This window comes from Pterocles gutturalis, unplaced genomic scaffold (genome assembly GCF_000699245.1).
Source record: "Pterocles gutturalis isolate BGI_N339 unplaced genomic scaffold, ASM69924v1 scaffold42611, whole genome shotgun sequence".
In the NCBI taxonomy this organism is placed as follows: domain Eukaryota; kingdom Metazoa; phylum Chordata; class Aves; order Pterocliformes; family Pteroclidae; genus Pterocles; species Pterocles gutturalis.
The window spans coordinates 36240-51359 of NW_010101946.1; the positions used below are offsets into that span (position 1 = coordinate 36240).

At 35.2% G+C, this 15120-nt stretch overlaps 1 protein-coding gene across 2 annotated transcripts in view; it reads left to right on the forward strand.

Annotated features, from left to right (window-relative positions):
- Window positions 1-13389, forward strand: part of ATF2 (activating transcription factor 2) — a 40840-nt gene extending 27451 nt beyond the window's left edge. For both annotated transcript variants that reach the window (XM_010084942.1, XM_010084950.1), the window contains 2 exons: window positions 4203-4308; window positions 10724-13389. In XM_010084942.1, coding sequence (XP_010083244.1) covers window positions 4203-4308; window positions 10724-10950 — 333 coding nt within the window. In that variant the 3' untranslated portion in view covers window positions 10951-13389. The remainder of the gene's footprint in view (window positions 1-4202; window positions 4309-10723) is intronic.
- Window positions 13390-15120: the final 1731 nt, after the last annotated feature.

Genomic DNA, 15120 nt, shown 5'->3' on the forward strand with positions numbered 1-15120 from the left:
TGAATTCAGGACAAAAATTTTCTTATGGTCTGCCAAAAGCAAAACCGTTAACTGTGAAGAACAGTGACTTGTAAAGAAAATTGAATGTCAAAGAAATAATTAAACTGTATTGTATAAGAAAACATTAATCAATCCTGTATTTCCATAATAATTCTTCACTTCACAGGCTAACACAGCTGATCAGCATAGTGGGCAGTAATGACCCATGAATACTTACTTTAATAGTAAATTTAATAAGTTTGGAGTTTGGCCTTAGTACAGTTTTATAGACCGAGTGTTAGGGTTTAGTAGTTCATATTTTGTTAAATATCTAAATGACCTGCTCAGCTGAATTTACCAAGATGTCACACTTCAAAAAGTAGGTTAATACCAAAATTATTACATTGCCTTGCTTCACATAACAGTTCTGACTTCTTTCAACACAGTTAGTAGCTTTCTTGTAATGTCTATGTCAAAGCTTCTAATGCCAATGTCACGGTTTTAAGACTGGAAGCTCTCTAACAGTACATACAGATTTTGAAGATGTTTACTTGGTTGATGTATATATTTTTGTTCTGTAGTTTCCAGCTTTCTGTAGATTAACTTCTGCCTACTTTGTTCTTTTAAATGTTTGAATGTAATTTCCTTTTAAGCATTATTTTTCCAATTTTTGCTTAGAGAAAAATGTCCATGAACTACATCATGCCAGTAATATATTTAGGTTAGGCTGGCTGCCTTTAGCACGGGCTCTGCTATGAAAGTTTGTTTGCTTTTTGTGAACTGTGTTTTCTCCTAATCTGTTGACTTGTTTATTGTTCTTAAATTTCACATGCCACATTGTGTTGCCTCTTTGCCTTGCCCAATACTGCAGGGCATGGTGTGGTATATAACTTGGTAAGGAAGTATTGACAGTGTGTCCCCAGTGGCCACGCAATCATATTGCAGGATCAGATGCCAAAGTTCATTAGATGATCTCTTGTTTGGTCCCTGTTGCTTTAATAATCTTAGAAGGCAAAGTATTGGTAGAAGAATGGGCTATCTTCCTCACAAGGTCATTGTAGGTTTTAAAGTATGAGCAATCAAGTGGTAGTTTGTACTAATGCTGCAGAAGCTGCTTTAGGAAGGCTAAATTATGAAAGAAATGCCTGTCAGTAAAGGCCCTTTCCCATGCAGGGGTATCTTGTTGAAGCTGTCCAAAAAGAAACAGGAAGAGCAGCATTTAACTCGGCCATGGGCAATCCCCTAAGTCACATCTACCTGGTTCTGATGATAGTTTTGGTAAATATACCTCACAAATATCGTCCCACACTTTGCTGAGTAAGGGTTAATCTCATCCTACTATTACCTGTGCATTTTGGATCAGGTAAGAAACAGGCAGATACAGGAGAACATACTGTACGCTGCATGGTATACCTTCGTAAGAATACAGAAGGGAAAGTATCTTTTGAAAAATGAAGTGCAGGTAAAAATAGATATTATTTCTTCCAGAAACCTGCTTCCTAATGTTAGCACATTTTGAAATGTAGGAACATAAAAATTATTTTAGACAGTACGTGAGCTATATTTCATGCTTACTTAAAGAAATGTTGGTGCCTACGCTTGACTTGATATCTCTTTAATGAGAAGGATCTTTCCAGTGCAGAAACTCAAAATAATCTTTCTTTTTGCCGACCGTTGAAGTGTTTATTCTATGTGTTTCATGTTAGCCTGTTTTCAACGTGCTAACCACATGTTAAATGACCACCACATGTTAACATGTTTTGAATGAGCTGGAAAGACTTGCTGTTGTCACATATGTGATAAGAAACTATAGTGTGTATAGGAGTTGGTTCTAACAACCCCCCCTTTACTGCCAGTGGTTCTTACTGGTAATATGTAAATGACAACCATGGATTGCCTTTCTGTGACATTCCGCATAACCACGTGTCTAGCAGACATGCTTAGTTCTACTTTAAGGAATGATTTGTGCACTACATATAGCACTATTGGCACACAGTGTTTGTGTTAATAACAGTGCGAGCTATGTATTCAATGAGAATACCTTGACTTTTTTAATATAGGAATGCTGTTCCGTTTTTTTTTTCCAAATCTTCTTTAATGTAGGATAATGTTTGCTTTTTCTATTTCTGTTAGCAAAATACTTAGTGTTTATAATACAACTGATATTAATCTATCAACTGCCTTTTCAAAAATTTTTCATAAACATTAGTTTCACTCACATGGATAAACAGCAACTTCATATCTATATGTGCTGTTTGTGTATAATATTCTTCCTTAAAACGAGAGACTTGTTGGTAGAAAATTTCTGAAAGCCTTTTCTCGATTTGATGACTTATTTTGCCAATGTTCCTTTAACAGAAGTGTGTTTCCTATTCTTGGACATTGCTGCTTTTCTAGATTGTCAGGAAGTCTCAAAACTACATCAGCACTTTTTTTTCCCCAGCTATGTCAGTGCTGTGCAGCTGCCTGCTTGGAATCCAGATTTGTGGCTCCTCAGTAAATAACATGGTGAACTAAGAGGAGATCGAGAGCTGGAGACAGAAGTAGTGTGCCTTCGTAGCAGTCCAAGATTTCAGATGTGTAATGCCAGCTGGTAGAGATTTTGTGGGGTTTTTGGTTGGTTTTTTTTTCATTGCAACCTTTTTTGTTTGCAGTCATATTTTTCTTTCATTTGAAACATCTGTGAAGTCAGATTTTTGTCTTTCTTTCAGCTCTTGCTTTTGTTTTAAATATACAGTTTCTAAAAGGTGTATTTGACACAATAAAATTACTGAACAAAAAAGTAGTTCTTAATAGTTTAAGAGGATTTTGCTAATATAAAGGCTTGAAATTTTCTGTCTCCCAAATGGAGAGGACACAAAGAGGAGCTTTTCTTTTAGAAATCTGGAATTTTAGTTACAGTATTTGTAAACTGTGTTACTTACTGAAATTAAACCTAATAAATTCTGTTCTTAAGAAATGCTTTCCTTACTTTGGAATCCTTTTAGTTGTAATTTCTCTCTTCTCTAACTGCGTTGCCTTATTTCTAGCTTGCAAGTAAACAGGTTGACTTTCTCATGGGTTTTTTTTCCACATAATTGTAGTTGCAATCCAATTTTCCTGTGTTTGTTTTTTCTTTAACTTAGTCCCAAATGCATAAATCTATGCATTTACCAAACAGTTATGTCATGTGTGTGGTATGTTATGCTAATGTGCAAAGGTTCTTACAGTTTAAGTAGCTTCAAGTATCAATGGAAAGGATTTCTATTGAAAATAAAACAACCCATGAAGAGCATATATTGTGGCAAGGTATGGAGATCACAGAGCATTACAGATAACTTGATTCTGTAGATACATAAACATTTTTCTACTATTTAAAGTGAAAAAGGGTCTATCAAAATGCCATACCATTCGTAATTTGGATTGTCACATGTAATGCAGTTCTGTAGCGCTTCTCATCTATAGATATCAAACTGCTTTACAGGGAAGGTAAGTATCACTGTCCTTAGTTTTACAAATGGGGAAACTGAACGACAAAGAAGTTAAAGTGACCTTGCTCAAGGTCACCCAATAGTGGAAAAGTGCAGCCTGGAAATGAACCCAGTCAGTAGATTCTGCAAGTGCTGTATCTTAGATTACACTCTGCTTTGTGGATTTAAGATGACATTTCAGGATTTTGTCATTATTATCAATGATTCCTTCACAGAACTCATTTATGTATAGGTGCTAAAGAGAAAATTAATATGGAAATCAACAAGCTTTCATTTTCCAGTACATGAGATTTTCAAAGTCTAAGTACAAATGCAATCACAAAAAAATCATTCTGTGTTGGCTGATTTTTTTTTTTAATGTTGCCTGTGACACCTGTTAAAATGTGGGTAGTTAAATGTATGTTTACTCTGATTAGAATTCATCACAAAACCTTGTAGAAGGGTCTTACAGTAGCTGGGATCATGTGAATGAGACTATACATAGACACGGCACTGCAAACTGAAAAGAAATTTTTGATAAAAGCATTTCCTACTTTAAGAAAATAATAAAATAAAGTTAGACAAGTTTCAGATAATATTTATGTATTTATGAGATAAAAGAAATATATACATTTTTGCAATATATACCAAGTGGAAACTTCTTGTATTTTATCTACCCCTAGATGAACAACTGAAAATCCTACAAAACTTAATACTTACCTAAAATGTGCGTAGTTTGAGCCTGGTAAAGTACATAACTTTCTTTTCCTTTAGAATGAAGTCACCCTGCTGAGAAATGAAGTGGCACAGCTGAAACAGCTTCTTCTGGCTCATAAAGATTGCCCTGTAACTGCCATGCAGAAGAAATCTGGCTATCATAGTGAGTAATGTTCCATTACCTGTAGCCTTAGGCTGCATCAATGAAATACTGCCAAAGACAACTGAATGAACATTAAAATTGAGAAGTGCAGTTCTAATGTTACACTAAAGATTATTGTAAAAAAATAATCTTGAAGGTTATTGGAAGACAGGAATCAATATGTTGTATTTAGAAATATATTAAGTCCTTTCAGTTAAATTTTGTACAACATTGAAGGCTTTATATTGGTTTAATAAATGCATATGATAATTAGCATTTAAGGACTATCAGTTACTACGCCTGCTTTGGAAAATATAATTAAAGTATTAAGTGCACATGATAAACCTTTTTTTTTATACTTTATCTTAGCCTAGTACAGTGAAAGATCCTTGTGGGTTTTTTTTCTTCATCGTAATGAGATTTCAGTAGAGGTAGTATAACAGCTATCCTCATTTACCATAAGATCCAGGATCAGTCAAGCCATTAAAATAATCAGATGCAGGTTCATGGCTCCTACTGTACAGTGTCTTGTAGATTGTTTTGATTTCCACATTAAGTGACTGCTTTTCTGTAAACAGGGTATTTTTAAAAGCAGTTCTAATACTGGAGGCAATATTGAGAGTTTCAGTAGCATTTTTTTTCTAATACATATTTTTACTTAAAGGTGCTCATTTGATTTTCATTCTTCCAGCAGTTTAAAGGTTAATTATGCTTTCCTGACTTCTAACTCAATTTTTGGATATGATACACAGTGTCAGAACCAGCTGCTGCTACTGCAGAATAAATGGCCAATTTTGTCCATTGTACACAAATTTGTTACAAATAACTGAGCTGGGAATGCATTAGGCAACATTCATAATATATAACCCACAGCTTTCGTTTTTATGATTTAGTGATATTTCAGGATATTTGTAAATGTGAAGATTGTTTCTGCCATATGTAGCCACTTCATTTTAATTTGCCAGTGTCAGTAATTCAGGAGAATAAAGGAACATTTTGTATTGCGTGCAAACAGATCCTCAGGTGCTTGCGATAAAACTTAATGGCCACCATCTTTACTTGTAGTCATTGTAAGCAGTTTCATCAGAATGGGCAATATTTTTTAATTTAAAAGATTCAGGAGATTTAGCAACTCTATTGCCATATATATATTTAGAATACTGATTTTTTCAGTTTTGAGCTTATAAATCGTGGTCCTTTGATCTCCAGTCATCTTGACAAGACGGAAAATAGCATCGTGTAGTAAATTGGAACAGTGTAGAAATATGTTTGGGATTTATATTAACAATGATTGCTGCAGGGATGAAGCCATTATGGCTTCCATCTGACAGAATAACATGATTTCATACTGAAGCTACTAGGGGACAGCATTATGCATGCAAGGTTTTTAAAAAAAACCAAACAAACAAAAAAACCCCCAAACAACGAAACCTGTAGGTTTCTTGAATTTTGATGTTTTAAGTATGCATGTTCCTGAATTGGCATGAAAAATAATTAGAAATAAGTCTTAAAGGGGCAAAATTATTACATGCTAAGGATTTATTTGTTGAAGACTTAACAAACGGCCGGTTTAGTATGCTTATTTTCTGCCCTCAGAAAAGGACCGTAATGTTCCTAATTTACTAAAGAATGCAAAATGAGTAAGAACTAAAATACTAATTAGAGGGAAAAGCCTACACTTCAGGAAAAAAAAAAATAGTACACAAGGAGATTGGAAGCATAGCTCACCTATTTTCTTTAAAAGTCTCGTGCAAGTCAAAGTTCAGCATGAGTGATTGTTGTAATGCCATCCCTCTGAAGGGATTTTGTCACATTATCTCTGTGTGAATGTTAGGAAAGCATGTTGGCCAAGTTACCCCCAGTGCAATTTATGAGAGGAAAAAATGGTTTCGGTTAATACGTTAATGAAAATGGTGTTCATAGAAAGTATTTTTAAATAAACATACTATGTTTGCCAAGTAATCTAAGCTGAATTGCTTCAAAAATTTGAGTGGTTCAACAGTCTGTCTCTGTGGAAGAAGTTGAAGACACCAGATTACAGAGCTCATGCGGTACTGAATTGCGCACTGCTGAGACGGTGCTGGTTTATACCGTGGGGACTGTGTTTTAACAGCTAAGTCCACAATTTAATGAGGTTTCATGTATGATGCACTTACACAGGCACAAATAATATATTGCTTTTCAGGGTATTTTTGACACCTACTTACATATCTTTTGGATTTCCCAGGCACATTTTTTGTCTCAGGCCAAGTGCGAAGGACAAGAATGCATATACCCCTTCCTTGTTTTAAGATTATTCTTGGGATCATACTTTCCTTATTTAAAACGTCTTGTGTCTTCTTCAAAAGAGGGTGTCATCAGGACAGAGAAACCAGAAAAATATTATTGTGCTTTGAGGCACTATGGATGAATTTCTGTTGCAATGTTTGAATTTTCAGCCAGCTAAAACTTTTTTATTTCCCAAAAAAAAGTATGCTACTGGTTCTGAATTCATCTCTAAATGTTAGGGGGAAAAATAATGTGCAGTGTAGAGGAGAAATCTAAATGTTGTTCATTTGTTTTTCATTTTAGCTCTTCTATACCAGACTATTTCTGTAAGTCTTCTGCAATACTCCTGTATTTTTCTTGGGCTTTTTCGTGACTTGAAGCAGGAAAAAGGTGAACACTTGTGCAAAGGAAACGTGCTGTGAAAATTCAAGTTGTGTTAAAAAAAAAAGGGGGTGCTTTAAGTATTTATTTTTTAAATACATAATACTCTAGAACACTTGTACAAAAATTTATATAAAGGAAGATAAATAGAGGCTGTAATATAGGTGGTATTAAATGGGGGTTTTTTGTGTTCTTTCTCTAGTTGGTTTTAAAGAAATGGTAGAAGGTGACTAACCAGTTTCAGACCTTGAATAATTCAAACCACTGAAACCACTATGTTCCTGCAGCCTGTTCTGGACACATGACAGTCCTTCAGTGACCACAAGGGATAGCCCCAAAGGCCAAGTCACTTTAAATGAGCAATTCTGGGCTTGAGTCCCTCTGTGGTCTATGGATGGCCTAATGAGAATTACCATGAGGTTTCCTTTCCAGTGGTTATCAAGGGACTGACAGGAGTTCTGGATCCACATGTCAGTGCTTGCATACTCGCTCACATTTTGGTGGATTTTTTTTTTCCTGAAGACTGAAATCCCTCTTTCTTTGCTTACCTTACTGAAAGCTATTGGTAAGCAATGCTAAGCAGCAAATAATAACAATGTTTGACTTTAGTACATCCTCAAAAGTACTCTCTGTGCTTTGGTATTTTTAAAATCTTTTCTGTAGCTGAGTCTAGCCCATGTTATGTTCCATTAGCAAAATGCCTCACTCCCTCTCATGACTCAGCCTGCCCAGGAACTATGTAGCCTTTAGGAAAGGTCATGTGATGTAGGTCTGTAAATTCTCAGCCTTCTAATGTACAGTGCACATTACTTCTGTAGATTTCTAATTTGGACAGTGCATTTTCCTTAGTTTGAGGCAAAGCTGGGGGAACCATTAAAAAGTTAAAATGCCTAGGCTTTTTTCGACATTGTTAGCTACATTATGATTTTTTCAGCTGCGCTCTTGAAACTACAGTCCTGTGCCTGGCAATTCTCTGGTAAGCTACAAAAAAAAAGTCAGAATTTAAATGTGACTTTCCAGTTTTCTTCTAAAAGCCTTTGTTCTTTATGCTTAGACTTCAGGCTTAAGAAAACAAGACACCTTTGTCATGAGATGACTTTATCTTCTATATTTCATTGAGTAGATTTTCTTGTTTGGTTTTAATTCTTCAAATTGAGTTTTGTATTCAGTCTTTGGCCACTGTTCTTGTAAAGTTAGGGCTAAATAAAGAAGGATCGTGAAGGAGATCTAAATAGCTATTCTTTAGGGTGACACCTCATTTCTAACTACTTTGTAGTTATTGCAAGGATTTACACTTCTAGTCAAATTTATTACCATAATCTGGTGTTAGGTCTGTGTCTTATATAATTCTCTGTCTGCTGTAAGCTTCCCTCTGGTCCCTGGCATCTGAAAATACCTGAATCATGTGCTTTTGTCTCATCAGCACAGTATGTTTGTTCATTTGCTCAATGATACAAAAACTTACGTTGTACATGGGTGATCATATGTATTTTCATAACTGTTTCTTCCATTGCATATTTGGTCTTGGCTGAAGAGCTAATAATCGACTTTACTTCCTCGGTCTATGGCTTGTAGCATTTAAAACTCACCCTTTTTCTTGAGAATAAGGAGGATTTGGCCAACAAGGAAATCGGGGATGAGCAGAAGAAGCATAATAGGAAGACAGATTCATAGGAGAATAACAACAGCTCTGAAGAGGAGGAGGTGGTGTTAAAGCAGGGAGATGGTATTCAATACATGGCATCCCACTTGCTGCCATTTCATTCTGTCTGAGGGGAAGAATAGGCTATTGTCATGATTAGTAATTAAGTATTTTTCAGGAAGTGTTTTTAATAAAGTTTGTGTGTGTTCCTTCTTGTTTTTACATGGGATCTTGTAGATCTTGATAGAGGTGTAGCAAAGATGAAGTCCTGTTGGACAGTGGCACTTGTTCATTTTCTTTGTGTCCTTGAGTGGGCAAATCCTACTAAGGATCACAAATGTCTTTGAGAAGTATTTTACTTTTCTTCCTTTATGCAGTTACCATGTAACCTTAGGATATGTGGTGATTGTCAGCATACCTAGCTCAGTATCATCTATCTCCTTTAATGCTTGAAAGATCTGTTTTTGAAAAAATGCAGTATCTGTAAAATAGTTGGCCTCATGGACAGGACCATTATTATACTTTCAAACGATTATGTCTGTGCTCCTGTAGTAGCAGGTATAAGAGACACTGTTACCTTGTTCATGTAGGCAGTATTTCTTAGAAAGAAATACAGCAGTTTTGCTTCTTTATCCATCCTTATTGACCTTACCATTCCTTTCCAGAAGCAGTGGATAATAGAACTGTTGTTTTCAGTCTTTGAAAAGGAATGTGTTCTTAGTATGCATGGGGCTGCTTTAAAGATCTTTATGTTGGGGACTTGACTTGCTATTTAGTGAATTTTCTTACCCATAGCTAGTATGTCGTATAAACCTCAGTACATCATAAACTTTGTTTCATCATTGTTTATGCTTAGTGTTCCTTTTAATTAGCCTTGTTCTCTATGGAAATGAGGCTATGATATCACAGTGTTGTTCATCTTTTAGTGTCAGTGTCACCCCTTCCTATTCTTTCTCTTCCCCTGGGTAACTTTTGAATTGGTAGGCCAATCTCGAGCAAATATGGAATGGGTTGCAAAGGCAAGTCTAGAGAAAATCAAGCTTTGTTCCATTGCTATGTCACAAGCAATAGTTCATGCTTGTGGCTGTGTTTGTGTGTATCCTTCTGTATTCTTATGTTATACAGTAGTCAGTGGTGTTTTAACAGAGACTTCCAATAGTCCATCTGTATACTGGGTTTAAGTCGGCGCATAAAACTTTTGTGAAAAATACTTGAGAACACTAACTAGCACAAAGTGGTACAAAAAAGTTACAATTAAATTTGGTGTTCATATTTTTAATTTTGAGTGAAAAACAGTAGGCTTTTTTTTTTTAAAGTTTTTAACTCGGCTTTTTGCTTGATAGTGTTTGCATAATGCCTTGGCTAACTTTAGCAACTCTGGAAGAAAGACTAGGATGACTGTGCAAGAAAGACATTTTAAATCACGCTCATCTTACAATCATGCTCAGTTTTGCACAATGAGAATTATTTTTTAATCTGTTTACCCTCTATCATGAGAAAAAAATGAGCACCTGTGTGGCTAATTCACTTCAGTTTTCTGGAGGGCACCTGAAGTATTCTTTAAAATCAGTTTTAACAATTTTAAATCTTACTGAGAGGTGTTTGTATACTAAAGTTACTGAACTTCACTCTGTTAAAAGAATGTGGGTTGAAAACTTGTGGAAGTTGTCCAATTAATATAGTGGTGTAGATAATATTTTTTTTCAGATATATTCACAATCACAAGTTTTAATTACTCAACATAGAATTATTCTCTTTTGATTACTAAGCAAACTCAGCATGTGTTAAAAATCTAAAGCCAATTCATATAGCCCTAGGAGATCTGGAAGCATTTGTAATCTATAAATATTTCTTATTGACATGAGCATTCACCATTAGATTTAGGCGTGGTACCCACCAGTTAACTTACTAGGTAGGAAAGCAGACAATTTTACTCATGACTTTGAAGATGTAAAAATGTTCTTGTTTCCTGAATATTCCATACTGCAGTCCATATTTTTTGCTTACAAAGTAGTATTTCCTTTGTTTTGTAGTTTGTGCTGCGTTACACCATGAATGTTAATTATTTAGTGGATGATTGCTGTTACTTGGGACATGATGATGCACGTTCCAGGGGGGTGGAAAAAAATAATTTTTCTTCTTCAGCTGCAGATAAAGATGACAGTTCCGAAGATATATCAGTGCCAAGCAGTCCACACACAGAGGCTATTCAGCACAGTTCTGTCAGCACTTCCAATGGCGTAAGCTCAACTTCCAAGGCAGAAGCGGTGGCCACCTCCGTTCTCACCCAGATGGCGGACCAGAGCACAGAGCCCGTGCTTTCCCAGATCGTCATGGCACCTCCCACCCAGTCGCAGCCTTCAGGAAGTTGATTAAAAACTTGCATTGCATCAGTTTTAGTTACACATTTGTGACTTTAAAGGGAAATCAACAAAAGACCAGTCTCCATCTAGGAGAAATTGTAGCTTAAAATTATTCATTTTTAAAAATCCAACGTAAATTTGGCTTTAACGATTGGCATGTGAAGATGAGACAGAATATCAGTCTAGTCTCTTTGCAAAAGACTTTTTTTTTAAGTATTAGTTTTACTAGTTATTTTTTTGTGTTTAATGTGTAAAGTGTGTGTACAGTACAACGTGGTTTATTTCATTTTTAATTTGGTATTATTTCAACAAACATTGGGGTGAGTTACTAAAAGGTCATCCCCAAGACTGTGATAGTAATATTATGTGACATTTTTATACCAAAGTTCTGCATAGTCCCTATTGACTTTGTAACATTAGCAAGGTCATAAAGCACTAGGCAAGAGAAAGACAGTAACAGTAAATTTGATTTTAGTCTTTTTTTGCCTTTTTGTTGTTTTGCACATTATGAGAGGAAGAACATTGGGAGAAAAACGTTTTGGTTTTTTTATGTATAGCATTTGGGTTGGCTTTTTAACTGTTGGGGTTTTTAATTTGTTTAATAGGGCCAGTACAGTATATGAGATACAGTACTCTTATGCACATACCTATCCTAAATGAGGATCATTAATTACTAAATAGATTTGATTTTTTTAATTATTTTAAATTGATGTCAGGTGTTTTTTTTCCCCTCCAGCAGTTTCATTTTGGAGGCAGGAAAGCTTTATTTCTCCAGTTGGAATAGATATCTTGACTACCCTTTGCTAGGCTGAAACCAGTAAGCATATTGTAAAATACAGGGTTATCAAATGTGGGATACTTAGTATTCCAAAGTAGGTTGATATTTTGTGGATTTTTGAGTCACAGATTAAGGAGTTTACTCATGGTTTTGGATGCCAGAAAAGCCTAAAATCCTTCTTCAGACAACTCAAGACTTTTTTTTGTCATTGTCTTGTATTTGCAAGCTAACTTGTACTTAACTCTTGTGTAAGCACTGTCATCTTTTAGTAGCAAAATTTTTGATACCTTTCTTGTGGAAAAAAAAAAAAATCAGTATCTACCGTATCTTGGAAACAATGTAATTATAATGTGGTGTGTGTGGTGTGTGCGTGAGAATGGTTCAGTAGTTAATGCCAGCAGTCTTTTGCTTGAATGTTTAAAGATGCCTTCAATGTGATGCTGGCTGATAGGTGATTGCAGTTTTAAAATGTTATTTACTGTGCGAACTTGGATAACTAACATTCCATGATGTAGTTTGTTTCTGATGAGATGATTGTAGGTACACTTTTTCTCATTATCCAATCATCTGTAGGATATTGAGTTTTTTAAATGTGCCATTATCTATTTTGATTCTGTACTCATGTTCAAAATACAGTACAATATTTTACAATAGATTAAGTTGTTTTAAAAAAGTAGATGTGTGCTTTCAGGTTGGAAAACTTTGTATAATAGCAAAAACAGATGCATAGTAGCAACTGGCAGTAAAGCAGGATTCCATTATGTATATAACAAAGATTTAATGCATTTATAATGGATCGTGTAGTTCATTTGCTCTTCTCCACACTATACTAGGTGTTTTTAAGTGTCAGTGCCATCAAGTTTCTATTTGATTCCGTTTTAAATTTTAAAATGTAATTGATCCACAGGAAGATAATTTCTACAGTATATACACAACCATACTATAATGAAAACTGGACAAAGAAGTATCCAAGTCATATATGTATCATTGCAGGGCTTTAAGCATGAAAATAATAGGGATTCTAAATATTTTGTATTTTAAAACTACGAAAGTTGAGTTGATAACCCCATGTGTTTAGAAGTCTTACTTTTCCAATTTCAGGATAAAAAGCTGTAACAATTATTGAACATTTCCAGGATGGTGAAATACAGTGGCCCTCTTTTGAGAAGGAAATTAGTTGCAAAGGCACAAAATGTGAATTCTGCAAGAAGGCTATACAGTCACTTTTCATTGTAGTTTTGGTGGACTAGATAAGGCCTCATTGATTATACTATAATTTGCTCTCCTAAACACAAAGGCTTTTAAATCATATTTATATAAGTGAAGTTTTTTTATAACAAAACTGTCGCGCTTGTAAAATAAGTCTACATAAGTGTATAGGAGACATGTAAACAGTTAATGAATTTAACAGTGGGGCTGGAAAAAGAACCATTAAAATCTGTGTTCAGCAAATAGAGAAGTTACTAGTCGTACTACCATGGATTCCGTTTTGAGACGTACGTCACACTACTTCTGTACTTAGCATTTTGGGTCTTTACATTTGACATGTTTCACAAACTGTACTGTTTTCTTTTATGTGCAGTTTGCATGAGTAAATCATCAAAGAGAATAAAATCTATCTTTAAGTTATGTTCCTCTTTTAATGAAATTATAATTGTTCTAAAAGGCAGCACTGTCTTCAGACTTATTTCTTCATCCTTGCAATTATCAGCATTTTTCTGGAAGTCATTACTCTGTCAATGTAGTGTTATGTAAACAGGAACACATATTTTTTTTTTTAGAAAATAAGCCATTTCCATTGCTCTGCTGTTGAGTTCCAGCACCTTCTGAGGCATCAGCCTTGTGTCATTTTTCCAGGAGCCTGAGGCAATCCACAGATAAAGGAGTTCATAAACATAGCTTGGTGATTCTAGATGTTGCTCAGCTATTTCTGGTTGCCCTGAGTTCCACAGCAAAAGCGTTGTGTATAATCAGAATTTCCAGCTAACTTGCAGATATTTTAATCTTATTTCTTATCTTCATGTATATTAAGATAAAAGATATAGTCAGATGAACACAATTCTGTTGTGAAAGGTTGAGAAAAGATCATGCCTCCCCATTTGATTTTTATAGTATCAAAAATGGTTATGAATGTTGGAAACATGGTATATGGCATGGCACATCCTGTACTGTCATCATTTGAAAAGCCCCTGACAGAGCTGTGATACGGGGGCTTTGGAGGGGAAAAAAAGAAAAGGTGAAGTTGCTGTGTACGTGTGTTTATTGCGTGTGTTGACCAAAGGAAGTTAAATTTAGACTGCACCCAACTTTTGAGCACAATATGAGAATAATGCCCAAGGCCTCTTGCTTCATTGTATTCTTTTTCTGACTATATGAGTTATGCTTGTCGCTCCAAGGAAAAAAAAACCACAAAGGCTGTATAATAGGGCAACTGGTGGGGGGGGGAACCAACCCACTTTTTATTGTCTACACTGTAAAAAGACTTGGAGTTATGCTAACTATCCCATTCAAGTAAGCTTTTTCTCTTTAAAATGCTAACAGAGGCTGGGCAAAGAAAGATGGAAGGAGATGAGAGAAGTGTTGGATGAGTGGTGATTTCAGCTACCACAATTACAGAAGTAATTTGCTCAGAGACAGACACAAAAACTTTAATTGGTCATCATAAATGATAATGAGGAGAAAACAGTGAAATTAAGTGCATCCTAATAAAGTAAGGTATGTTAAATTGCACTGCAGGAAATTTCAGCGATGCTTCTTGACATGATTAATATACTCATGACAATGTGTCTAATGAAGGTTGTTTGCATTTTATATGCTGCCTGTTGCTTCTGTCAGTAGAGAAATAATTTGAACTGCACTCATTTACATTGCAGAAGAGTAAGTCTAAGATTGGCTTACAGTAGTCTTTACATTTATTTTTAACCATCATATCAACAATAACATAGGGATGATATATTTAACCTGTGTCTTGTAGAACACTGTGTAGGGTAGCTCCAGATGTAACTATCAACCCCCCCCAAAAAAAAAAAGATTGGATTTTCAAAGTTTTATATTCCTTAATAGTACATCTCCTGTACTATGACTTTTTTTCTTTCCTTCTTTTTATTATTTGTGGAACTTAAGATCATGACCTTTCTTGTTCTTCACTTTTTTTCCTCTTCACAGTACTTTGTGTGATGAGCCCCTGAAAGTGCTTGTATACTTAGTGTGTAAATCTCTTCTTTTTGCCTGTTGCTTCCTCCTTGGTTGTGTTAACAGTCTGTAGCAAACTTTGATTTCAAGAAGTTAGTAGTCATGAAAGATTTATCCGTTCTGTGCATCTTGTCATCTTCAGCTAAAATAGATCTGGGAAGCTTATGAAATCTTGACGTTGACATCTTCCTAGAATAAGATATATTACA